Source organism: Bombus pyrosoma, linkage group LG3, assembly GCF_014825855.1.
Source record: "Bombus pyrosoma isolate SC7728 linkage group LG3, ASM1482585v1, whole genome shotgun sequence".
NCBI lineage: Eukaryota > Metazoa > Arthropoda > Insecta > Hymenoptera > Apidae > Bombus > Bombus pyrosoma.
In genome coordinates this window covers 9653118-9681068 of record NC_057772.1, presented here as the reverse complement: position 1 = coordinate 9681068, position 27951 = coordinate 9653118, and the positions used below count along the sequence as shown (strand labels likewise).

The following is a 27951-nucleotide window of genomic DNA, read 5'->3' as shown; positions in this document are numbered from 1 at the left end:
AAGAGAAATCTAATCGATAATATTCCATATAAATAAAGATTACTTGAAACAATGAATAGAGCAACAGAAAAATTATTCGATTGATTGTTAAAAGTAAGAGGGTGTTTAATTGAATTATTTAGATGTTAAATCGTATAATTTTATGTTTAAATATTAATCTCTCAATGTAGTTGGATTTGTCAAAATGACATGCAATACCAACTATTGCATATTTGTTGTACACCTTCTTAAGTATACAAGAGGACTAATAATTCTAAATGTTCTGATAAAAAAGGAGAAATATAAAATAAAAATGCTAAATGTTCTAATAAAAAAGAAGAAATCTAAAATAAAAATGCTAAATGTCCTGATAAAAAAGAAGAAATCTAAAATAAAAATGCTAAATGCTCTGATAAAAAAGAAGAAATATAAAATAAAAATTAAATAAAAATTGTATGAAAGAAGTACTCAGTCTTATCTTTCTCGTTATTAATACTAGAACTAATGAACTATGCGAATAAGTAGGACTGCGCTAGACGATAACGAAGGCGATGAAAATAGTTAGTTGGCCAGGGAATAAGAGCAAACAATGTATTATAATGTACGGCAGATACCGCAAAGTACAGAGAAAGTATAACATTGTAAAAAGCCTCTGAGCTGTACATGTAACTTCTATTAACTAAATAAATATTAGAACTATCAGCAATTAAAATATGAAATTTGTACGAATGGAATTAAGTAGCGATGGATCAAACAAGAAATAGAGCAAACCTGAAGAAAAGTAAAAATTTCTAAATCTAACAATAAACTAAATTCGTTGTAAAATATTCGTATAGTATAGGAAGCCCACCAGACAACAAACATGTGACTGACAGAGGAGAAATAGGAAAACCTTTAAAAAGAATAAAAAAATCGTAAACCTAATAATAAACTCGATGAAACCTATGCTTCCATCAGGAATTCAAAAGCAAATCCTAGTTCAAAATCCCTCGAGACGAACAGCCATTCGATTCTCCGACCTCGATCAATTTGATCGTAGAAGAAAAATTCCAAAATTCCAAGATGCTCGACAGTGTTGCAAGCACAAAGAACAGAAACGGAGGAAGGACCGGGCTTCTTGCATTATTCATCAAGCGGACTCGAACGTGCTTCCTTTGTTCACGGCGTGCCTCCGTTAAAGTCCTATCCCGCCATTTTTCTTTCAACGAACCGTGGAACCCGAACGGCCATAACTTGAACAATAATTTTCATTGGTATTAAACCGGCGCGGACTCCGCGACGTGTCCCTATCGATTTCTAGTTAGACGGTGAGATATGACACTCTGCCTGATAACGGTGATAAGCGAATGGCCTCGATGAAGTTGGAAAGTTAATGAGCATCCGTACGACCCTGTCTTTGTTCAGCAGCTATTTTGGACGGTTGCATGACTGCATACCTTGAATTATAGTAGCTAAAAATGGCACTTGCACATACCTTTATCTTCCATTGAAGCGCTTTTCTTTAGCAGATTCTATATGTCAGTTTAAATAGTATCGAATTTTTGCAGTCATACGAAAACACTATTAAATGATACGAAACTTCGTACACTTGTACTTGGACCTAATTAATTGGCACATATGTGTTGTAATAGGTATAACGATATGCAAATAATTTTTATGCTAACTGTATATAATTTAATCCAAATTACTGTCCAAATACGCATAGCGACGTGCGATGCTTTCTTCATCGGTGTATATCTTCACAAGTTCCAAACTTTACCGATGTAATCGTGATAATCGAGTCTTATCACTGGACTGCAGAGTTTTATGTATTTACAGAAGCTTCGAGAGTGCAAAATTGCATTTGCAACTCGAACGCAGCAGAATGCGCATAATACGAACATATGAAAAGCCACTTTTCTATTCAAACCTACGTACTTAACGTGCGTTTAGTCCCATAACGAAGCTCGTCAAATTAATCCCGCTAGAATCTTTCCATTTATGTACCGATGTAATCTTCCTTCGAGAAACAGAATAAAAATCCACCTGCGGTTTTAATAAAAACCACCCAACTACAAAACGAAATCACAAACTTCCTCCGTTCCCCTATTTCCCTTAAAACATTCTGATTCAACAGCAAATACTAGCAAACAAGCTAAAAGTCAACTTCTAACATGCTCCTACGAGTGTCACCTAACTGCACCGTGAAATTTAACGCTATCTCAACTTCACTGACATCCATAGGATTCGCAAGCTTCGTCGAAACGTTAAGTCCTTACTACGGTTAATTAAGAAGCCGACGGCCTGACCCAGACGGTTAATTCGAGTAATTAAGAACGGTCCAAGCTTGTTCGCGTTACGCTCTCCTTATTAATTAAAAAGGCTCGCGAGCAGGTGTATCTCCTCATCGTGGCAATTGCTCCCGGTTATTTCGCACGGCGATCGTTCCGCCAAGTGGGCAAACAGCGTGCTGGAACGTCGAGGAGGATCATGGCAGGACAACAGGGACCATTTGGAATTTTATTGTTCGATGTCCGCCCCTTCTATTCGCCCGACAGAATGGGGGTTGTCGTTTCGGAGATTTCTTGGTATTTCGTGTCTAATAGCGCTGAGATCGACCACTCATGGATTTTTATTATAGCGATGAACCGATATTATTAAATCGTCTAGGATCATATAGTTGTTGGTTAATAGACTGCCGATATTTATGCAAATTCATATTTTTGCGAAGATAATTAAAAAAATGGAATGTAGATATTGCGTACTGAATATTACAATGAATACTATGCTTTGGATATTTGATATATTTTTACGTGTTATATATATATATATATATATACATTCTGTGTATTTATATAGGAAATTTAAAAGTGAAAGATTGAACAGGATGTAGATAATACAATATAGAAACAATATGTAAAATATCTGGTAAGTGGAACAATTTTGTACCCAGCTCCTATCTTTTTAATTATATTCGGAAAAATATGAATTCGCATAAAAGCCCGTAGTCTGGTTATTATATATTAATATAATCGCCTTACGATTTATTTCGAAGCAAACGTGGCTGTCTGGATTATTTAATTTTACAATGAGCTAGCAATTAACGCTTGACGAATGTTCATTGTCTTGTGAATTTTTACTAATGATTTCTATTCTTACGATGAATAACCATCGAAATGGTATTAATTGTTAGTCAATTCTTCGTCCTACGATTTATTTTAAAACACACGTGCCTGTTCAGATTACTTAATTTTATAATACTATGTCGATCGATAATTGCTGCACTTTTCTTTCGCTTAATCGCGAATAGCAAGCAACATGTTGAGCCAACAAAGCTCCGAGTAACATGTCGTTAATCCTTCTAAAACCAAATATTTGTCCATTGAAAAGAGTTCTCTTCGTCATTTTAAAATTTCGTTACCTCAACGATACAACAAACCTTTGCCGTAACTAGAACCTTTCAACAGTTACTATATTATCTTATGGAAAAATCAAAAATTTCCCAAGAAAGGATTGTTCGGTAATAAGAACTCGAGTCGATGAAAAAGTATGGAAAGAAAGAAATAGAAGAGCAACGTTTGTTCTTCCTGGTAAATACATTGGAGAAAAGAACTCCAGCTAGCAGTCCACGTGTTTGACCTTTTCCAAGTAACCGTCGAATTAACGTTTCAGCGTGGGTTGGCGCATTGAGCACTGCGGTCTCCCGTGGATCGGCACCCTTGGTCGTTGGCGCGTGTCGCCGTGGAAGTACAAGGCTTACAGCGGTGATCGGCGGTATCGTGCTGGCATTGGCCTCGCTCTTCACCTCGTTCGCCGCAGAATTGCACCAGGTCCTCCTCAGGTGAGTAACAAATCGCCTCGTTCTTTCAAAGATGCAAGATGCAAGATCGAAAGTTCGTATTCGTCCAATCTACTTAACAAACACGTTGCTATCGGAGTAAGACAAGCTTGGACAGATGTTTTGCGTTAGGTTATTTACAGATTGCATAATATCGTAAATAAGCTGCGTATGTTCAGAGCCAAGAAATAAATCGGATGAGAGGAATAAACGATATTTTGTAAAAATTCTAAAATTGATTTTTAGACTTTATAATTTTCTACTATTTTGTAACTATTTCTTTCAACTGTTCAACTTGCTTAAAATAGACTTTCGAAATCAGTAAGTCACAATTCAAAATCAAAATTAGGAATTTCCTTGTTGTTTTTGAATCTTCAAAACTTGACGTTCGAAAGTGACGCTTTACTATAAAATACATGAAAAGAAACGTAACATTAGAATAACATGATAACGATAGTGATAAAAAGACATTTATGGAATGTTGTTCAAGAATTAAGAAGCGGAATGTAAAATTTGAAAATGATCAAATACATTCACTGCTGGTTGAACTACTTATACCTCATCATCATTTCATATTAAATTTACATAAGGTATGTGTTCTATATTATGTGAATTATTTCTATGTTATAAAACTCCACGTATCTACTGTATTGGTGAAAACTACAATGCTTCCTTGAAACAAAAATTCAGACGATCCTTAGACTTTGGAAACGATTGAATTAATTCAAACTATATTACTGATTAATTCCAATATCATTTGGAACGACTCTCTTCGTCGTAAACAGGAGATAATCATGAAAAATGACGATTATTTTATGTCCTCGTTTTACTTCAAAGAATTTTTTGAAACGTACATTTAATTAAAAACTTTTTGCCAGTTTCGAGTCTCAAAGATAATTAATTCGCGGATCTCCGGTTTTTATTTTCTTTTTTCTCTGTATTCCGCTTTAACTTTTAAAGTTCGTGCGATTCCAGCTACTTGAACTTCCACTGAGAATCATCCAAGAGTTACTACGCACTCTTGTAAAGAATTAATAATTCAGTGGAAACGCAACAAACGCTCGCGATATCTCGCTTTAAGTCGCTGGAGAACACAACCACGTTCTCATACTAACTCTCACGAACTCTCTTTCAAATGATCAGAAACTCTGAAATGCATATCACGAATTTACTCATGTTTTATTTAATCTTCTTATATTAAGCTTAAAAGCTATCATTAGATCGCGGACTTTTATGCATTTGTGGGAAACTTAAAAATGTAAACATGCATAGAAAACTCATGACACATCGTCTAAGTCACACAGTATGTAAAACACCTCAAGGTATAGTGCTTTTTGTAAAATTCGATAAGTAAAACAATCTTTTACTTAAAATTATGTTCATAAAGATATACATTTGTATAAATATTCGCAGTATGATTATCGTCAAACAAAGTCATGTTTGTATCGTTAATTTTTGTTATACATTTTGTTTATAATGTTGCTAGTGAAATTTCTTCCAAGCACATGTTTTTTATTTGTCTTACAGATTAATAAAATCAAGTAAATGTAATTGTTTATTTTTATTTTTATTATTATTCAGTATTAGGTGAAAGGTAGAAAAGTTACTACTTTTAGTGATAACGTACAATGAATGTACTTGATTCCTCTTAAAGATTAATTCAAGTGATTTTAATTTTATGCAACATTTCCTCGATTCCTTAAACCATTCGCGTTTTCTCATATTCTGACGAATTAATTCACGTTTCCTCGAATTCTGGCAAATTTGTTCCAATTTCCTTAGTAATTCCTTCTGAGTTAATTCCTATTCCCTGGAATATTCGCTAATTACGAAATTCGCGTTTTCCACGATTCTGTGCGAATTACGTAGTGTGACATAACGAACAATTAATTTACATTTCTTTCCAGTTCTAATAAATCAGTAACTTAACGGAAAATCAATATACGTTTTGTCCAACTTTAACAAGTTTGTATTTTGCTGAAACGTTGTGCGATTTTCTTTTGAAGAGCAATGAAAACATAGGTTTCGTTTAATGTTTGAAGCGAAAGTAACAGAGATTAAAATTGTGACATATTTTTTTCCTTGTACGAAACGCAAAACTGAGCTTTTCCAGGAAGTGAAAAATGATAGGGGATAGGCGGAAACTAGCAAGGCTGGACCTGTGGCTCCCTTGAGATACGACCCTTCGATGTCCGAATCGAAGACGATCAGTCTTCGTTGAAAGCTTAGATCCTGAACTCTACAGGAAAAGAAAAAATTAACAGGATTTGTTCGAAGAAATATATGGGACATATAACGTTAACAAATGATGCATCGTGATTAAAGCAGAAAGCGAAAATGTGAAAGTTTTGATAGATGATTCTCTTTGATCGTATAAAATTTTTATTCAATGAAATATCGGTTTCTTTCAAGAAACATCAAGAATCGACTTTGTGTCGTTTGTATGATCTAGCATTTTGTGTCGTACTAGAAACTAATTTATTTTTTATTGTTATCAGAATGGTCATTGGAATAAGGAAAAGATTTCTTGAGATTTAGTTTTCATTTTTTATCTTGTTTTTCTTCAGTAGTATTAATTTGCCTTGAAAATAGCATAAAGAGACAGTGGTATTCGCTCTAACACAAGTTTAAATCGTATTAAAAAATTCCTATATTTTTATTAATTGTATACAAATTTTAATTAATTAGTTGATGTAGTCGAACGTAAAATTCCTTCAAGCCTTAGAAGAAGTCGGACAAACGGCGTTACCAAATTACTAACGCCAAAAAACAAAATTTAAAACAATCTTAACAAAAGTCCTAAGAAATCTCGAAAAACCATAAAATATAAAAAAATTCTAATAGAATCTTGCAAAATCTTACAAGTTGCAAAAAGATCTGACTCTGCCTCCTCGTAATCCTACCCACTGTAGCTGGAAAATCTCGATATCTCTAGTTTCTTTCCCCCTAAACTATGATAACATCTCTCAATCTTTTACGATCAATCAGCAGCTTCAAATTTGCCAATATCTCAAGGAAACTCGCTAGCACTTGTAAATCTCAATTGGCTCGAAACTTGGCTCTGATTCGCGTATTTCGCGTATGCCCTCGAAAACGTATCTAACGTTTTTCCTCTTTCGTCCTGCCCACTCTCGCTCTTCTAACAAATCGTTAAGCTATTCCCAGTGCTCGCTACTGCGAAGTGAAACGATTCAACGTTTGCAAAATGTAACAGCTACGGCGTGGTACTGGGCACCGGTGCTGGCCTCGTGAGAGAAACTGCCGGCCTGGTGCTGGGCCATTACTTCAGAAAACGGCGAGAGTTCGTCGAGATGGTCGTGCAAGCCGGCACGGGAGTGGGAATAGTGCTCTTCAGCGTCATCTACAGGGAAGCTGTCGGGTAAGTTATTTCCGCTAGCAGATAAGAATAGCGTCGTCTACCTCGAACACGAGACAAGCAGAATATTGGCACAGTTTTAATTTTCAAATTTGATGAAGATTTAATCGACACGCGGTGCATGCTTTGGAAGATACTTTTCAGCATTTTTCATTTGGAAGGAAAATTTGGAATTATTATGCATATTTGTTTTTCGTATGATTGATTATATTATCTTGTAATACTCATCGTCTACTTTGAAAGTGATGCAAGTGGAATATTGACATAATTTGAACTTGGTAGAAATTTAATTGGCGCGTTGTATCTTTGATTACGAGGGAGAATTCTAAATTTTATAATGTTGTATCTATAAGTTGGCATTTTCTTGGTAGCAATATGTTTGGAATTTCGTCGAAGACAAACAGATCGTTTAAGTAAAAGAATATTTATGATATTTACTATGTAACTAATTTTTACTTCACTAAAATCGAAATATTAAAAAAGCAAGTGTTGGATTGTATCATAAATTTGTTCTGTTTCTATATCTACTGTGTAAACGAAGAAAAGAACGTTGAATAAATGTTAGAAGCTGACAGAATAACTGAGACAGGATACAAAGTAGTATATGGAATAATAATCAATTATGAGACATAGTAATTACGCGTATAGACACGCAGGTAGAATACATCATTGTTGAAACAGGAAAATGGAATTTGGACGCGTATGATCAGACAAGTAGAACAGTCGCGTATCAGATCTGACGGGGCCAACTGAATAACTACGTTAGCCCAATAAGTAGGATAGATACATATCTGGACGGGCAAATAGAACACCTCCGTGTCTGGTCGTCCAAGTAGAATGGGATTGAATGTAATCAGACAAGTAGAGCAGTTCGCTATAACACGTGTGACAATATTCATATCTGATCAAACAAATATACAATATTATCATATTTAAAAATAAACTGACATCAAACAACTTCATATTTGATCAAGGAATTAACAATTCTCTTTATTTAATTAAACATTAACTTGATATAATTTAAAAAATAGAAATCGTAATATCATTTGACAGTATCATCATCAATCAATATCAATATCAAATTGACAATTTTTATATTGAATTAAATATTAACATTAATTTCACTTAATTGAACAAATGAGAAATAAACTAATCAGTGTAACAAATCCGCATTTATTCATCAAGTGGACAATTTTCTGTGTAATTAAGCATTAAGTCTCTATTTAATTGAACAAATGAGGAACGAATATATAACGTATGTTTAATTAGCCATAAAGACACATGCATAAAGATTGTCAGAATAATTTTACATTAATTCGTTAAATCGATCATTTTTCTCGAAATAATAAGGATAATATCTAGACTATAGATAGCTATGCAGATTCAAATTTTTTGCGATCATAAGTGAAAATCTGACTGAAACCTCAGCAAGGATTTCTTTTACCCATTAAATGTATTATAACGAATTATCTAGGCTGAATATTTTATATATTTTTGCTTATTATGTGCGTTCTACGTATTTTTCCGCCTTTGGATTATTAATAATAAAAATAATTAATAATGAAATAACAAAATTCACACGCAGTAAAGCGTAAAGGAACGCAAGAAAATTAGAATAGGAACGCAATTATCATTCCATCAAGTATTTCAATACCGATCATCTTGCTCCAATAGCCGGCGTACAATCGAACGAGACAAATCAATCGGTTTAGAACGAGACTACCAATCTCATTGCGTGATATCGCATTTCCATTACGCGAACAGTTTGAGCATTTTATCGGCAACGAATAATTTTTCCATCGACTATGATCGATCATTATTCAAACGATTTTCTGCTGCATGCTATTGAAACGAAGGAAGAACGAAAATCGTACAGAGGTGTCTATTAAGTATCGACACGCAACGACGAGCAACGTAAATTGCGGCCAATAAAATTCCTCTGAAGATCGTATAAAGGTTTTTTGCGATGTCCATCTATTGAAAACGCCAGACAGATTGGAATCTACGTGGACGTGGAGATAATTGCACGTCCAATTTTCTCGATGCTGGTATCGTCTCGAACAAATGGAATAGTTCGTTCATTCGAACGTCGATCACAACTGTATAACACATCCTCTAATCTTTTCAATTTGTTTAGATATTCCACGATAGACGAATGGATTGATTTCGAATTGTGTTCTAATTGATATATACTTTTGTCTCTATACGTTTGAACTTTTTTTAATTAATTTGATTTTAAAGCTACATTTATCTCGATCGAAAGGTATTTATTGAAATCCATGAAATACAAGACTATAGAATTATTTATTCTATATTTTAATAAAATTCGATATTCACAAACTTTGCGAAAATTTCGATTATTGGTTCTCTTCCAATGTTCAACTTTTTCGTAACAATGTATTATATATTTCCAAAACGATTAAAAAATATTTATAGTTTTCGGATTGAAAGGACTTTATATTTATTTAAAAATTTATTTAAAAGTATATGAAAGGTGTCACGCATAATTTATATTGTAATATTACTGGTAGTTGTTTAAAAATTGTTAAAAAATTCAGCAATATTTATTATAATTCATCGTTGTAGAATAAGTCAAACATTTGTACACATCCTATTCGTAAATGCTGGTGAATAGAAGGGAACTCCGAGTGTCTGAGCTTGAAGTGGTCTTATTATGCTCGAAGACCATGTTCATTTACCATAATTAAAGCAATATTATTCTCTAAATCAAATATGATCGTGTTCTATTTTTGTAATCGTGTAATTTTCTCGTTATATCGAGAATTTCGCTGACCTGGCTAGATACGAACCTTTTTCACTTCCTCGAATACCCTAATCATATATGCGTGCACATGCATATTTTCTCGTTTTCAAATATGAAAAATTCTCTCTTCGTAATATTTTATAAACAAAATACTGGGTAATGTTTTCCGCAGCATTACCGTGTATTATATTTTCATTTTTTTATCAAAATTGAGTTTTATCCTGTCTGTAAAATTATAATAATTCAATTTTAAAATTAGATTTTTGTAAAATGCTGATATGATTTTTCATTGAAAACACTCCAATTGTTTTGGATAACATTACCACAGTTGTCGCTAAAATGTCATTTTTATTAAGATTCTTAAGTGTTCCACATTTTTTCTTTTCCACTTCCATTTTCCTAATATAGTTATTCTATCTTTAATTAAATCAAATTAATTACTCTCGATAATATTCAATATCTTAAATAAACCAAAACTAATTACCTTGAATAATATTGCCACAATCGTCTTCAAAATTTTAGTTTCATTGAAATCACTCGAGTTCCGAAAATTTCGAATTAAACGAGTTCCGAATTTAGTAAGTCACAGGATTTTCTAAACAGTCTTTTGAATAATCAGAATTCAGAGAACACGCGGTTAAGATGATATATTCTGGTCCGACTGAACCGCAAGCATGGATTGTGCTTAATCTCGAAAACCCAAGAAGGAAAGTTGGTCTGAACGCGAATTACTTTTCCCACTGTTCTTAATTGTGTTAATGGATCGATCACACTTTCCGACCGAATATTAAGCGGCGATGACGAACGAAGAAATGGCCCGTTTGGAATGCTTTTAATTAAACGAACGAAGGAGAAGATCGTAAATTTAGCGTGGGACAGTGCTCATAATTAAATCTCGAGCGGAGTAATTCGAGGGTAAAAGTCGAAGTTGGGAACGCCAGAATCTAGTTTGGCAGATAAATTCATTTCGAAGGATTTGCTTTGACGTTCAAACGCTCTTAACTTGGCCTCTGTCTTTTCATTCTTCATTCCTCAAATACAAACACTTGCACACAGGCTTTCGTCTGCTTCATGAGATATCTTCCAAGAAGAAATCAGTTCATATATTAGGTTGTCCGAAATGTCTCTTTCGTTTTATAAGGAAATAATAGACGCACAATGTTTATAGTTTATTGAATTATGCATAAATATAATAATAAAAATATAACGAAATGGATCACACATAATTCAATAAAATAATATAAAACAGAAATTGTTGTTCACCTTATCAAACGAAAGAAACTTTTCGGACAACCTGATACATGTAAGTTTACAATACATAAGTTTTATAAACGATATTATAATTGTGAGACAATTATTCAGGAAGGGAAATTTGGAATTTAATTCTTTATGTTTTAAGCTACTTTCTAAAAAAAGGTAAATCTACATTCACGTAGGTTCATAATTGGTCGTTTTATAAATAATGTTCTAGCAGTTGAAATTGGAAGAGAATTTTTTTCAGAGAAACAATTTGGCAAGATCGATTTTCATCAATCTTCGTTTCCAGTTTTTAATTCCCAAAATATAAATAGTTCGATGATTTTCGTTCTATGGGTATTCAAGTGTTTTATAAATGACACTCACCAGCGGTTGAAACAGGTCGAGATAAACGAACTCATATATTACGCGCTATATTACTTTGTGGTGGTATGAAAAAAATATTTACCGAAAAAATATAAACGAAAATTCTTCATTCACGGTGATACGAAAAATATTTTTCAATCGAGAAAATTGAATCCTCTCGTCGAGTTGAAATTTTGATAAAACAGAGTTTGCACATGGTTCCGATGCAGTAAAATTTTCACTCAAGTATCAAAAACTCAGTAGAATTTTTATTACTCGTAATAACTGCACGTGATAATTTTCGAGAAATAAAATTCTCGACAAATTTTCAGTGCAGAAGTTCGCTAATCCGTAAAAATATTCTCACTGAGAATCCAAAAGCAATGAGAATTTTATCAAGAGACAAGAAAATGAGTGAACAGCTGACGGAAATCCTGGAATCAGCGAATGACTTGTTGCATCGTTAAGATAGCCTAATCGTCAGAGATGAGACACGACTCCTCGCCATTTGCCAGCGGACTAATGCTTTTCCCGGATCCAGACAAGTGATCCATGGGTCACAGGCGAATCCACTGCATTGCGGGTGCGTGGTACCGAGTATCTTCATGCGAAAATAAACCAGATACAAACTCGATTTCAAAACTAACACGCAACAGTAACAATTAGATAACATGTGATATTTCTTTCTTATATGTTTACTACAACTACTTTTTCAGTTATCTATTAATAACCTTTTTTTGCAAGCAAATAGTACTAATCTTGTTAAAAGAGACAGAAACTACAGAAGAGAAGCTACATGTTTATGTACTGATGGAAATTAAGTATGTTAATAATATTTGTATCAAATTTATGTGAGACGTATTTTTTTAAGTATCTCGAAACTACGTTATTTCTAACAGCACGTAATTTAATCACAAAATTACGAATGAAATTACATTCGTTATGATCATTGCGACCATACAAATGCAACAAAACATGATAATGATAAGATCAGTTTTAGAAGCTAGTATGTAGTGTTTGAAAAATATAGGTCATGTTGCCAAACCTTGACATTATTTATTTATATATTAATATAACGTAACATCATTTTTAATTAGGAAGTTGGTAATCAAGTGAATTGTATTAATTATGTTGTACGTAGTGCGCGTACCCTAATCTTTGTTAAAGAGCTTAGGAGAAATTGAAAAATTTTGAAAGTAATTGCAAAAAAGGAATTAAAAGCGTACGATTGATATGGAATAATTGAAAAAATCTATAATTGACGTAAAATTAATTTATAGATAATTTGATATAATAATTTACCAAAACCTATAGTTCGTATAAATTAATAAAAGGAAACATGTCATTGATATAAAAATGCATAATTAAACAGAAAACGTAAATAATTTTATACAATGATGTAATAGAAAGGTGAAATCGCTTGATCAGTTTATTCATAGCGAGTCTATTATGGCACTTCACGAACTATAGATTTAGCCAGCGCTTCGTCCGTAGAAATTTCAAAAGTCTGCTAGAAATTTTTCCATAGAGCGGCCACACTTGTACGATCATTAAATAAATGATAACAGAGTATCGAACGAACTCGAAATTACGAAATTAGAGACGAAACTCGATTGTTATTAGCTCGCGTACCACGGACGAAGCAGGCCAAACGTTCGTTCTGTTTAGGAAATTGTAGGAAATGAAATTGTATCGTTCGTAGCCTGTACGCTCCGCTTGCCGCTAATTGAACGAATTCGCATTCGCCTCGTTGTCAGAATATTTAGGGAACCGTATAACCTACGCGAGATTGCACGGTTACCAGTGAATTTTATTTCGCGGAGCTTGTTCGAATATTAAAAAGCCTGGTGAACACACCGCTGCAATAATTAGCACCCATAACTCGTTCATCATTTTCATTTTTCTTTCGCAAGTTTTTTTCTAAAACTTTTATACGGTTGAATGTAGGTAATGCAATTAACTTGATTATCAAGTTGTTAATTAAATTAATACAATGGTATTCATAATGGTCTAATTATATACAATTATAATGATATTTATTAATTTTTAAATTGGAAAACAGCGTAATCTATATTTATTAGTATAACGTGTTTTATTCAGAAATAAATTATTTTTCTGTTTTATTATTATCTCTGTGGTCAGTTCGAATGTCTCGATATTATTCATAATTATTAGCTTCTTTTCTGTTTAGAGTTATCTTCTTGTTTTATTGTCGCAATAATTAGTTTGCCACATCATTTTTTTATGCCCTTTATTACGGCAATTCAACAACTGATTTCTCTTCCAAATAAGAAAAAAAACATAAAACAAATGAGATGGATATTTTGAATTATTTTGCTAAATTTTTATGCCACATAAATTAACATTCCTTAAATGTTACATTACATTTGGAAAATTTATTACACTAGCGTAAAATCATTTATTTGTAATAATTATTGTCAAATATTCATACTCGGTAATCAAAAAAATAAAAATTACTAATCTCCAATCTTCGAATCCAATTGAAAATCTTCTACCCCTTACACTTTCCTTCAGAAATAAAATTTCAATTGCAGAAGATCAGTAAAAAATATCCATACTCAATAGCCGAAAAACAATTTATAAAAATTACCATTTTCAAATCTCCGAATCAAAGCAAAAGCTTCTTATCGCTTACGTTTCCCTTCATCCTAAAAACATAAAATTCCATTTATAGGGGACAAATTACATTCCCATGAGAAACACCCGAACCAATTTTCTCCGGAAAAAGATCATTTTTTCCACGAGCCATTCTCGCGATATCCAGCCGTGAGCTGCCTTCAACGACATTTCATCGATCGGCTAACACCGTGATTGGTTCGATCATTGATTGATGGACCGTCGAACGGCGATTGATTGATGGCGGCTGGCGTTTCGCTAGAGTCTCTGTATCATTTGGACGTTTGGTAACTTGCGCGTGGTTTCAGACACGAAATACATCGATTAATGTTCTTTTTTCCTTCTTTCCTTTTCTTGGTACAGTAACACGTTGAATAGTTGCCAGCGGAGTTATAGGCCAGAGAGTTAGATTTATCGGATGTGTGGGACTATTGCGCGAAAAATCGCGTGGGCGTGTTGCCCTTGGTTACATGGAAGTGCGTGGGCGTCGAAGTCCACGCGCGTTCCATGGAAACATCTGCGTAACTCTTACAGACGTAACGTTTTATTGTACCGTTGACTCGCGCGATGCAATTCTTTAACAGAATTTTTCTATCGGGGTAAGCTTATTATTTGTTGGCAGTTTAGAAGAAGCTTCGTTCCTATTTTGCGAAAACTATCTCATTGTGTCGAGAAACGGTTGCTTTGGAATTTTGTAAGTCCGAATTAAGTTGATGATTATGAATATAAAGTGCTATTCTTTGTTAGAAGTTTGCAAGATGAACAGAAGAAGGTTGGTTCCCTTTTCGCGAAAAGCGTTTTATCCTTTCGAGTTCGTAATTCTTACTTGGTTCCTTCTTGTTAGTAATTTGGCAAGTAAGCAGAAGTGACCTGGTTTCCTTTCTGCGAAAAGTATTTTATTCTATCCTTCTTAAGATTATTATTCTTGTCCTAGGTTGCTTCTCAAACTTAATTATTGAACTATGGGTTTCGTCTTAAATGTCACAGATAGTTAAACATGTACATCCTGGTTATAACTTAGGGAATTATTATCCAAACAACATCTTAGTATGTTGATGGTAAAAAAGAATGTACAATAAAAGTAGTACGAAAGGAACTCGTCCCGCAATTGAAACAGCTACAGAATTGATTACCAGTCATTGTAACAGAATGTTAATCAGAGTGAAACAAATATTACAAAGTGCCAAATAATCCCATTTCCGTGTATTTCCGCTGTACAGCATTCCGACTTTCCACCCTCAAATACTCAAATAACCAAATCAAAAGGACTACAATCTTCCTCAACAAAAACCTCCCTTAACCGCAGTAGCCATCTTCACTGAAACATTTCCAAGAACAGACATTAAAGCAGGATTTAGTGACATGATTCGTTAGCAAGTATAAAAAAAAAAGGAGAAACAAGGGGAGAGTTTAATTGCGTTCCGTGTAACCGAGATGATGAAACCATTAAACAGGCGAGCATGTACACGTGCTTGAGACCAGGCTGTATCGTCAGCCAGTGGTATAAGCACGGTATTAACGCGACACGTGTTACGCGTACGGAGTACAGTCAGCCGTGTTTGCCAGGCGAACGTAATACCTCGTCACCTGTTATTTATTGTGCCTGTAACAAAGCAGTAAGGCGATACGTTCTCTTCGTATGAGGAAATACGCGTGCCAGAGAGAGAATAAAGGGGTTCGTACTCGACGAAACGTGTAGGAACGTCGTAAACGTCGGCTGACGGCTGGCCTGTGACTTTCACTCGGCAATAAGCGACGAATAAAGATGGTGATTGTTCGTGGCTGACATGCAAGAAGGAACGCGTCGAAGGAACGACGGTGAACATCACGTTCCTTTAAAACGTTCCTCCGTCGTGCACGAGGATTTTATTCTCAAAGAGGTTTTTATTTGTGCGCGATGTTATGTGGACGTTGGAAAATTTGCTTATTGGAATTGCAGGTAAATAAATTACATTTTATTATTTCGTATTAATTTATTTTATTATCGATTAGGTTTCAGAGATATGAATTTTAATGTAAATTCGAATGTTTCGCCGGGAAGGCTACGTGAAATAATCCCTTTGGCATTTTAAATTCCCGTACGAGTTTTGACATTTCACTCGTGAATCCGTTTAAGCTTGTGAATTTTAAAATACGAATCTTTCAGTTGTTTAAATTGATATTTCCGATATTACGAGTTCGTACATGTATCTCACGGTATGCAGTTCGTACGAGTTTCGAAGAATCGCTCGGGGGAATTGTTTTGAAAGCATATCTTTGTATCTACAAATACATCTTTTTCATCGTTTGAGCGGAAAATTGTCATACTACAAACCTACGTATGTGTTACGAAATTTCGTTTTAATTGATTGCTTTGTAGAATCGTTCGAGTAAAATTGTTAAATAACTCTTTCGACGTTATAAATCTAAACGTGAATTCTTTTATCGTTACATAATCAAAATGAATTCACATACACTAACGAACAAAAACCAAAATTAACTGGAAAAGAAAGTGGCACAACATCGTAAATCTGCTCTTATTTGTTCAATAAAGTAGAAAGAATGTGCAATTACAGAACGTCTGAGTAATTAAGCAAAACGAAGACATACGCCAATAAGCAGTTTCATTTAAAATTCAACAGCGCGTATTCCCTGCCGTACCTAGTACGGATAAGTATACCGGATAAGTAGTACAGGTACATCTGTATACAGGCAAGTAGAAGAGGTCAACATCTGTGCAAGTAAAGCGGTAATGTACCGACAGGCGAAGAGAATAATCCCGTATCGAGTCAAACACGATCTACATCCACCTGACCTGGCAGGATATAGCCTCGCATGGGGTTCTATGACGCTTGTAGATTGTACATATGTACATATGTACGTATTCAAACGACGTTCTAGACTTTGTAAACAGAATATTCGCGTATTTCGACGAGCAAGTAGAATAAGTTCGTTCGTGGACGGATAAATATGTATCAGGTCTTATCAAATTATTAGAATCTTTCAACTATTATTCAAATATTTTTATTCTAATATTAATATATTAATATTCGTGAAAGGTTCGTCGTCTGACTATTTATAATTTTATTTTTCATTGTTTACATTATTACATTGAAATTTGATTTTTCGTAGAGTTTTAAGATTCGAACTTTTATATTTTTTGTTTTCTATAATTTACATTAGTATTCTTTATAATAATGTTATTATGATAATTAATACGGCAAAGGTTGGTCGTAATTAGACAGAGGGCTTTCATGCATTTATGGGAAATTAAGAAGCGGAAAATTATGTAGAATGCACGTTATATGAAAAAATGTACATTTCATGTAATATAAATATACATATCATAAAGATAATATGTGATAGATGAAACAATTTTCACGTTGTATGAGAATATAGAAGATATCCAAAATATTATAGTGATTTGTATAATATGTGGCAGGCAGAACCATTTTCTACCGAGGTTCTACTTTTTCTATTATATTTTCGAAAATATGAATTTGCATAAAAATCCGTCATTTTAGTCATAAGATTTTTTATATTCTATGTTTCATTTTTTTTTTTTTGCTGAATTTTTATATATTTTGTTCCTTTATGATTTATGAAAAAGACGGAGGATGATAAATAATTTGTTTTTATGAACGATCATGTTCAAAACTTAAGATTCGAAGTTTATATTTCGGAGATCAATTCTTTACGAAAACGTCCAAACAAGAGCTTTATTCGATCAGAACTTTTGACCGGAGTAAACTTTCCAAGAAAAGTGCCCCTATTCTTCTTTCCCCATTGAGGAATAACTTTCTTCTTAACGTATTGGGAACTTCTTCTTAATCTAAATTTTTGTACCACTCTACCGTAAAAGTCATCGATAACAACCTGATTGGTTTGTTAAGAGCGAAAACTTATCTGCGATGTGTAGATTCTTAAAAACTATATTTTAATTAGAAAATACCATCAAGTTCAAAATTGTGGTCGTTATTTTGCAAAATACGTAAAAATTCCCAAAATTCCAAGAATTCTCTAAATAATTGGGAGAAAAAGATGAATTAACACTGAGAGAAATGGGCGGTTCGTTGTATCCCATTAATGAATCTGTAAATTATTCTAATTAACAAATATAATTACTCGCAATGTTTTAATTCTTTTTAATTTAATCCCAAACCTTTCCTAAATTATATTTAAAACGAATAGTAGCAAACAAGAATTCTAATATTTGCAGCATTTAAAATGAAGATATTAAATGTCTAGTGGCTAAAAATATACTTTGGAAAAATAGCAATACAACGAGTCAATAAATTCATACAGCCTAATCGTTAGAAGTTTACTTAAAAAGAATAATCTACAAGATAATAAATTCATATTGTCTAATTGTTAATAATATACTCTGCATTCTTTAATTACAAACGTACATTTAATGAAACAAGTAGAACAATTAATTTGCAAACCGAATAAATTGCACATCCTCACGCGCAAGTAGTACGAATCCATACATCATCAGACAAAATTCTGTTTCTCGTTGAAGTAACACGTCCATCGAGTTAAACAAACATCACAAGTGCCATTATTTATCGTAACGTGTTCGAAAAATGTTTGTCACTGCGAAAAAGACAATCGAAAACGTTTCTTTCTGTTAAAAAAAAAAAGAAAAAAAGAAAAGAAAGAAACAAAGAAATCTCCCTTGTCATAGAATTACAAACGATTCACGGTTTAATGTCTCGCTGAAACAAAAGCGTGTAAGACTCGCTAAAGTTGGACTTTACAGGCGCCAGTTGCGGCGAAACGTCGCGTTATGAAGTTTGCGGTCGCTTCCAGTGAACGACGAAACAGAAACTTTCTCTGTTCGGTGAATGTTGAGAGTCTGCGAATTCATCGTGCGTAATTTCGCCTTTTCTTAATTAAGGATTCCTCTTTCACTGGCCAGATTCTAACGAATTCACGCTCTCGAGAGTGAGAACATGAAACTGTGAACAATTTTCTCTCTCTCTGGATATAATGAAATTTGTTCCTTTTTTATGTGGCTTCTTATTTAGTAAGAACCTTTGAATATATTAGGTGTATACGAAAGTAATGACCATGTTCTTTTTGTTGCTACCGACTTAAATTTAGCGGCTGTTACTTTCGCATACGCTTAACATGTAGCTATTGGGTTGGCAACTAAGTGATTGCGGATTTTGTCATTAGATGGTATTGACAAAATCCGCAATCACTTAGTTGCCAACCCAATAGAACCATCGGTGTGACTTTATTAAACTTATTGTGAGCAGCTAAGAATTTATTGAATGAATATCGTTGTAGTACATCACTGTGAATAAATTGCAGATTTTTATGCGTTTAGGAATAATTAATAATTGCGAGAATGTGCAAAATGTATAATACGAATGTTACAATATTTAACGGATCGAATAAATCTTCACGCAGATTGCATTTTAACAGTTCCGTTAATAAAAATATAAGATTGTAGAAAAAGCCGCAGTCAAGTGATCAATAATTACAAATATTTGTGGCATCGTTGCAATTATTACTTTACGAATGTATATGAAAAGATAGAATGTCCTCTGTACAATTTTGAATTCCACTTTCTTATATTTCCAACTCCCCTGTTTCCCTTTTAATTAACAAACAAAGTATTCAGAAAGTTCATAGCGAAGTCTAGAAAAACAGATTGAAGATCTTATATGTTCGTAAGAAAAGTGAGATTACACAAGTATAATACAGTGGAATGAATCAGCTGCGAAAAACGTTGCGAATTTTTTCCAACAGTCCAATATCTACGAACAGAAGTATATAAGAATGAAATTAAACGAAGAAACCGTTTTATATTAAAAATTGACAGATACGATAGAAATACAAATAGAAGGAGGGAAAAGAGTAATGGAAGGATTTGACGGCGAAGGGAGGAAAGTTGCGTAAGAATGGATCGTAAGCAGAGAAAAGAAAGAAATTCTATTCTGTAACCATAACGACACGGTGTTTCCGCAGAAAGCTGGGCTGGGAGCATGGCATGCAGTTGGTAACCGGAGTTCTGTCGTTGGCCTTCTTCCTGGGCTTGATTTACAGGAGCGCCTCTCTCTACCATCCGCAACGACGGGCCATGTTACACGTGAAGAATCAACGAGGTGGCAAGTTGAAAGAGAAGAAGACCGCGTCGAAGCCACCAAGACAGCCATGGGTGGATCTCAGCCCTCTAGGTAGTCGGCCTGTCAGGATGTTGATGTTGGCCGCTGGGGCAGCCGGTTTCGGCCTTTATACGCCCGCCTTTTACATCGTGAGTACCTTAATTACTCTACCAAGCAACTGCCTTTAGGCTGGATCCTGTTCTTGGCTCTCGCAGTTGAGAAGTTTGATATTGCAACGTTTCTCGGCTGTATATACGCTCGCCATAGTATTCGAACGCCTGTAATTTTGCGAATGCATTACGTTGTTATACGAAACTTCAGATTATTCGTTGTTCGGCAATTCGACGAGAAAAGAGATGATAGCAATAATTTCGTCGCGAAATATTCTAATTTACCTGTCACTGCGATGCATCGTTCGTTTCTTTTAATTTTATCGTAAAATCCAGGCTCCAATAACATTTTAGGAATATATCGCGCGTGTTGGGCGAAACATTTTCAAGTTTCATTAGCCCTGTTGCGAAACTCCACTGTCAATCAAACCTCTGAAAAAACCAAATTGATCATGTTAAGGTATAGAGAGAATTTGGAAAGGTATTACAAAGAACTTTACTTGGTACTTCATACCAGGGAGAGGATACATACATATGTGTGTGTTTTCGCTCTGCGTTCCCTCACTGCCGCATGTACAATACAAATGTACTATATATTCGACAGATCAATTTCACTTTTTGTGAATTTTTCAATTTTATTACATACATAGCGTAATTGATGTTCATTTCTTAAGAAATATGTGATTTATTTTCATAAACCCATTTATAGCAAATACCAAAGTCGATTTAACGTTGTATTAAAGTTTGTAACATCAATCTTCCCTATTTCTCGACTTATGCATTTCGATCAGTGTGGCTTCTGAGTGCTTCAATTGCCGAAATTCTTTCCTCCTTTACGCTTCTACGAACATTAAACACCTAAAAACATTATCTTCATATTTTGCATGTGTATCGGCTTTAAAAATCGAGAAATAATCGAATCATGAATTAATAGGAACATGGCAGGTTCTATTTGTCACCATAAAATGGATAGTAACTGATGATACGAGATATACAACGATTCAGCCGAGTTAACTTTTCAACAAAAGGCTAACTAACCGATCACTGGCCAGTTTGTAATACCATGGTCGGACCATCCGAAAGGCTGAATCGTCAAACTGCCAGAAACACGCGTATTACTCGGTAGCAGCAATCAGAGAACGAGCCACAGTTGGCAACTTCATTCTCGAGTGAAGTTTCGGCAAAGTTAGGCGGTTTACACGTTCATAATCGCGGTTGACCTCGCCTCTGCGCGCCCTGTCTCAATTTCTGCACGCCTACACGCGTCAGTTAGTATTTCTGATCTGATAGGAGTTCATGAAACTGCTTCCAACGTGATATTCTTCGCAGTGGATGACGTTCCCGAATGGTGAAAATCGATATGAACAGAAATTTAATTCGTGAAACTGGGAAAACTGAATATTTGAAAGCATACACGAAGTAGAATTATTAGAATCGAGGCAGAAAAACGTAATACAACTAACGGACTCATCTTTTAATCTTTCACACAGAAAAATTATAATCCCCTTCGAGTTCTCTCACTTTGTATGATACTAACAATAAGTTCTCCCTTTGTCGATTCCGTAAATCTAAAATCCGATCTAAATCCTGAAAGATCTTCGTAGCTTGGGATTCATTTCTCTACCGATCTTTCTTCCACGTTATCAGAAGTCTTCGTCAGACCGTATAGGTGATAGGAAAAATATATAAAATATCCAAAACACGGTGCCGTTTATAATATTTAGCAGGTGAAACAATATTCCACCCAAATTCTATTTTTTTAATTACCTTCATAAAAATATGAATTTGCATAAACATCCGCAACTTACTGACCCATCCAGCCTATATCTCGATCCACCATGACGATATTAACCGAAAAACCTCGTAATTAAAAACGTACCATTACCTTTCTTTCTGCAACAAACCAGATCAAACCTCGTCAAACGTCTCTCAACACTATCGATCCGACAGACCCCTCTTCAATTAACCACTTATTCAATCTATTGTACGTTCAGATCTGTCTCTGTCGTAGCAATCAGCTAATGAAAAATACATCGGTTTCAGGCTATCCAGGGCCACAAAGATGGTTTGGAGGCGAGTGCAGTGATGCTTTTGCAGACTTGCCTGGGTTTGGCAGCGGCACTCGGCTGCGCAGCTTGGGGTGTCGTTACCGCGAAACCATCTGCCCAATGCCTAGTGTCCAGGCAATATCTCTGTCAGGCAGCGCTACTCGGAGTTGGTCAGTATACAACGCGTTACGCTGTTGTGGCGAGGGTGCTCGAACCGCGTTGCGGATCGCGAGGGAAGGTAGTTTGGTCGAGAGAGAGAGAGAGAGAGAGAGAGAATGGAGGATCGCGTGACTGAGGAGCGTTCTGCGGTGTCGAGGAGTTTGCTTTGGTTTGAGCGAGACGACGTTACCCACAGATCCACCTTGGATGGAGAATATCGGGCTTTTCATGAAAATCGAGGGAATTTTGGAGGAACGTGGAACGAAGTATAATTTTATTAGAAGTTTCAAGAGATTCGAGGAGAGTGTGACTCCGAGGTCTTTTTGTACAGTGGTTTAACGACCAATAATATCGATTAACGAATCACAAGTTTTAGATTATAGAATTCTGCTGTATAATTTTATCATCCTTTCGGGGAACAATCAGATTATTTGGAGTTTGTAGAATTTACTTGTGAATTTCATGCGTTTCCTTATCAAATTTCGTTGGTATTACGCAAGAGTATTAGAATGTGTAACCCGTGGCTCGTAAAACTTTGCTGATATTACTTTAATCGTGCGAGAAAGCGCAGGTGTGAATTTTAGAGATTCGTAAGAATTTTCTTGAAATTAAATAATTTTGTAGCATTGCAAGAAATTTGCGAAAATCTAGAGGAAATGTATTTTGAGGAACTTTAAAACCGTAGGACATAAAATTCTATATCACTTGTTAAATTCATGAATTTATTCCTAAAATTGTTTCGCAACAAAAATGGAAAGCAATTCGAGCCATTCGTGTGATACTATTGTAAGTTTTTGAACTATTACGTTTTATCAACAGTTATAACAACCTAGGAAGCTTAGTCAGATGGCATCTTGTATTTAGATGGTTTCTAGTACCGAACCTCGCAACATTGCTACATTATTCGCGAAACGACGAAGCTCTGTCCCAAAAGGGCAGGAGTTAAGCGCGGTGCCTCAAAGAGTATCAACTGTAATTTCGGTGTTTCGCTAGGTTTGACGTTGCTGCAATTGAAGGTATGCACGGGACAGGATATATACGAGATTTGACACACATTGTGCTACAGCGAGCAATATCCTGCAATTACTCTTAAAGCATAGTAATTTGATTACTGTATTATAGTGACGTTTTCAAAGAACGTCATTTTCCTACCTCGTTTTCGTAATTCGTTTCGTAATTCGATTTTATAATTCTAACATGTATGCGGTTATAGTATAATATATTACAAATTACAATCTTCTTATTGGATTTTTCAATCCAAACAAGAAACAGAAAATTAAGCATCAATCAAGGAAAATTATCCATCCTTCCACGATCAGGACGAACTTGAAATCCGATTCAAACAAGGAAAAGAAAATTAAATATAATTGTAAAGAAATTGTCCATCTTCCCAGGATGAAAAATATTTTCGAGCACCCAGTAAGTAGAAAGGGTAACCACGGTCGTTGGTGACCGTCGTGTGTGTTATGCTTTCGTCCAGAAGGTTCGTCGTCCGGAGGTTTCTAAACGTATAGCCCCCATTCAGTCCCGGGGTAGACTTCAACCCCCGTCCACCTTCCCTCTACCGGTTGTGTGCACCCTTTTGAAGCGGCCTGGGCTCTTCGAGTGTCAGCCGCATACACGTCTTTGCCCCTCATTCAGCCGGCTTACCCTCGACTCGAGTTCTCGACACAAAGTATTTTCCATTCTGTTCTCGAGTCACCCCCTCGATGGCTTCGCCACTCTCCTCTCTCCTTCTCTCCCTTTCTCCCTCCTCCTCTCTCTCTCTCTCTCTCTCTCTGTTACACATCATGCGCGCACGTTTTCTCTCTCTCGTCCCTTCCTTCCTTCCTTTCCTTTGGCCACACGGAGACGAATATCGCTGCGACAGAGAAAGAGAGAGAAAGAGGATCGTTGCAATCGTTAATGGGGTTGCTTCTGGACAGAGGAAGCGCATTTAAAACGCAACGCTAAGCCCAGGCTCGCAGTGATTTCGTTAACGAAGGAGAAACTAATCTACCAATGCTGTGCAGGTTCCGCCACAAGGGATATTTCTATCGATCTTCGATCCGAGCTTCTAATTGGCTGGATAATGGGATGGAAGTAAAATAGGGGGTTTAGTTCAGCTTGAGCTTCTCTTTTGGTACTTGGTATGCTGTTTCATTAAGTTCTGTTGTAGTGTTTTCTTTTTATTTTCGTGAGGTACGTAAACGAGGCTTAGATTCGTTTGAGTGATTTTAATTTTAATAAATTTCGATGGGAAAGTTAGTTAGAATTTTTATATGTATTACTGGGTTTTTTAATCGATCAACCTTGGACTGTATTATTAATTTTGAGAAAAGTATAATTCCTAAAAATGGACAATTTTTCGACAGGTATGAATATTTTGGAAAGAAGAAAAATACATTGTATATATGGTGCTCGATACACTTCTACAACCATCATGCAAAAATGGTAACTTTAAAGCGTTGAAATACCAAAATACATAGTCCGCTTTATAAATTGAAAGATAGAGAAAGGTAACAATATTAGGAACATTCTATTTTTAAATTTACCTTGGAACTTACAATTATTTATACTATCCTGTTACAATAAAAGCATCTACATAAGCAAGACATATGTCTCCTTTTTTTTTTTAATCGAACACCAATCATAAATTACAAAAAACACAGTTGGTCAATCCGTTTTCCGACGAGCGCGATAAATTTCACGAGTGAATTTTACGAATTACTATCGAAGTTGATAGCCTAGTTAATTAGTTAGTAATAGTAATCATTGTCCAAGAGAATCTAAAAAGTAAATTACAGTAATTCGTAATAGAATAATTTCTCCTCCCGCGAGCATTTTAAAATAATCTTTCAAACAACTAAAAACAGTCATTTCGAAAGAGGATAATAATTTCCTTCCTGACAAATATTCCAAAATATTCAGATAACCGAACAAAGTCGTTTCAAAGCAAAATTCACTTGCCATTGATTCAGTTCGATATTCGTCGCTCGCTCGTTCACAAGTCGAAAATTACGTAAAAACAATTGAGCTGAAAAAAATGGGAAAATGTGAGCTTTGAAAAAGCTACTTGCTTTTAATCGCACTATGTGCAATTTAAGAGACGAAATACGTGGAATTGGTTGGAATCGCGGTTATCTCCGAGAAAAAACGAAACTCCCGCGATCGTCGAATCGTTCGCTGGATGTTTGAGAAGCGCGGAATATTTCATCGCGGCCGCGCGCTCGAACGTGAAATTTTAATCCCACGCTGGGCGAACAGTCGATTGACCGAGCCGGTTCTACCAGAATCCGGATCGTTTCCAGGAATCTGAGAATCGCGACGAGACGCAGAGACGAATCCAACCTGAGGCTCGAAACTCATTGTTCGAGGAAATTATGATAAAAAAGAAGACGATTGCTGTAATTTTAGTCGACCGTTAGTTTTATTTGGGATGAGATCGATCGTGGACGAATATGTTTTATTGTCAGAAGATGGTTTATTGTTGCCAATTATCTAGAAACGACGATTATCGTGAAGCGATTATTTTGTATCCGATGAAATGTTTTAGTAGCGACGAGGTTTCTGAAAGGAAGAAAAAAATGATTTGGAACATTTTTTATTCGCGGTGGTGTTATCTGGGTATTATGATTGTTTCGGAACGACTTTGGATCGTAATTGGATAATTACGGGTTATAAACTTCAGCAATAATTCGTAAATTGTGACATTCTTCTTGTTAAATAGCGTAATTTTATTAGGTAAAATACAGTGACTCTGGTGTTAAAAAATAATTCACTGTTAGAGTTAATGGAAGAAATAAAATGAACAGACATTTAATTTTTAATATAACGAAGTATCTTTTTCGTTTCTTTGATTGCTTTTTAAAGATCATTTAGATAAATCTCGCTTCGTGAGCAGTTATGTGCATAATTTAGATACACGAAATATTTAACATATAATTACCGATTTTATTTTAATTCATTGGACCAGTGCGCATAAATTTCATAGCAATCACGCGGAGATGTTCGCGCAGAACATTAAACAAATCGTTTGCGATCAACGACCAATGAAAATTAATATAACATTCATTCTCTATAGAGTCATCAATTGCCTGGTATCTTCGAGACAGACCCAATCATTATAGAAACTAATATTTTCAATGTTTTTGTAAAATTTCACTTTTTAATTAAATATCAAAATTCAGCCGTACAGAAGACATTTCAGAAATGCAACGATGATACAAATATTAATTTTATCTACAATTTTACATTGGAAAGGATACTTTTTGGAATCAATTCGTTATTATTGCAAATTTTATTTAAATATGGTAATTAAACATACGTAAATTGGTAAACGATAATTAACGGTATAAACGTTATTTCACACGCAGGTTGCTACGAAAAAATTGTCCGAAATTAATCACCGTGTATCGAATTCGATATTCATCACCGAAATGTTGCCAAAAAATAAACGTGCAGACGGAGGAGCGAAATATTAATTTTGGTTGTAATCTTCGATTCTCGGAACGTTCCAAATTAACCACGAAATTAACGTTCGAAGTTACCACACAAATCCGAATTCCATGTTTAAAACAGCTGGCCTAAAAAATATCCTAAAATATGGAATGTAATATGATGTAAGAAATTATAAAAGGGGTCAAACAACGTTGATATAAATATCGTTCATAATAAATAATGAAAAAATGATATTACGATTGCCTTGAAACAACAGAATATATAAAACAATGTAACTGTATTATGTTCTTAGTTGCGTATAGATATATTGAATTTTCTACTAGTTTTACTATTACTTAATTGGAAATTAACGCTATAAACATAAATAAGAATATCGTACAGGTGCTTCGATAGAGTTTTAAGGAAATCGTTTCCTAAGCCAACAGATTGCTTTAAATCTACCTTTTTAGATTTCCATAAGAATTTAGATTAGATCGCTTGATTTCAGAATATTTTACTTCATTTCTATCTTATGCTCTATCTGATAAGAAGAAATCAGAATTAAATATCCTACAATATGATTTACCAATACCGGTTAAGAATTAAGATATTTATAAAAGCAAAAATCATGGTATTCGGAATGTTCCACGCCTCTAAATTTTCCTAAAAATGAGCCACCCTCAACCACTTAAATTTCAATTACAACTTTAAAACACGTATGACCAATAAAGCGTCAAAAAATACTTCACGCCACTAACATTAACGTAAATATCGTCCACGAGGGAAATAAAACCGGGTAAACCCGGACTGGGAGCCGTACTAATTCCTGGACGAGCGTCAGGACGCCCATGAACGGGAACAAGGGTTGGAACGTGGGGCGTAGCAGCAAAAATTCCTGAAAACGTAACTCGTAATCAGCGAAGAACCATATTTTCAGTCGACGAC

General features: G+C 34.9%; 1 protein-coding gene across 10 annotated transcripts in view; it reads left to right on the top strand.

Annotated features, from left to right (window-relative positions):
• LOC122565951 (monocarboxylate transporter 10-like) overlaps positions 1 to 27951 on the top strand; it is a 284840-nt gene that overhangs the window by 242321 nt on the left and 14568 nt on the right. For all 10 annotated transcript variants that reach the window (XM_043722541.1, XM_043722536.1, XM_043722533.1 and 7 more), the window contains 4 exons: positions 3631 to 3799; positions 7011 to 7175; positions 20134 to 20419; positions 22424 to 22598. In XM_043722541.1, the coding sequence (XP_043578476.1) occupies positions 3631 to 3799; positions 7011 to 7175; positions 20134 to 20419; positions 22424 to 22598 (795 nt within the window). The remainder of the gene's footprint in view (positions 1 to 3630; positions 3800 to 7010; positions 7176 to 20133; positions 20420 to 22423; positions 22599 to 27951) is intronic.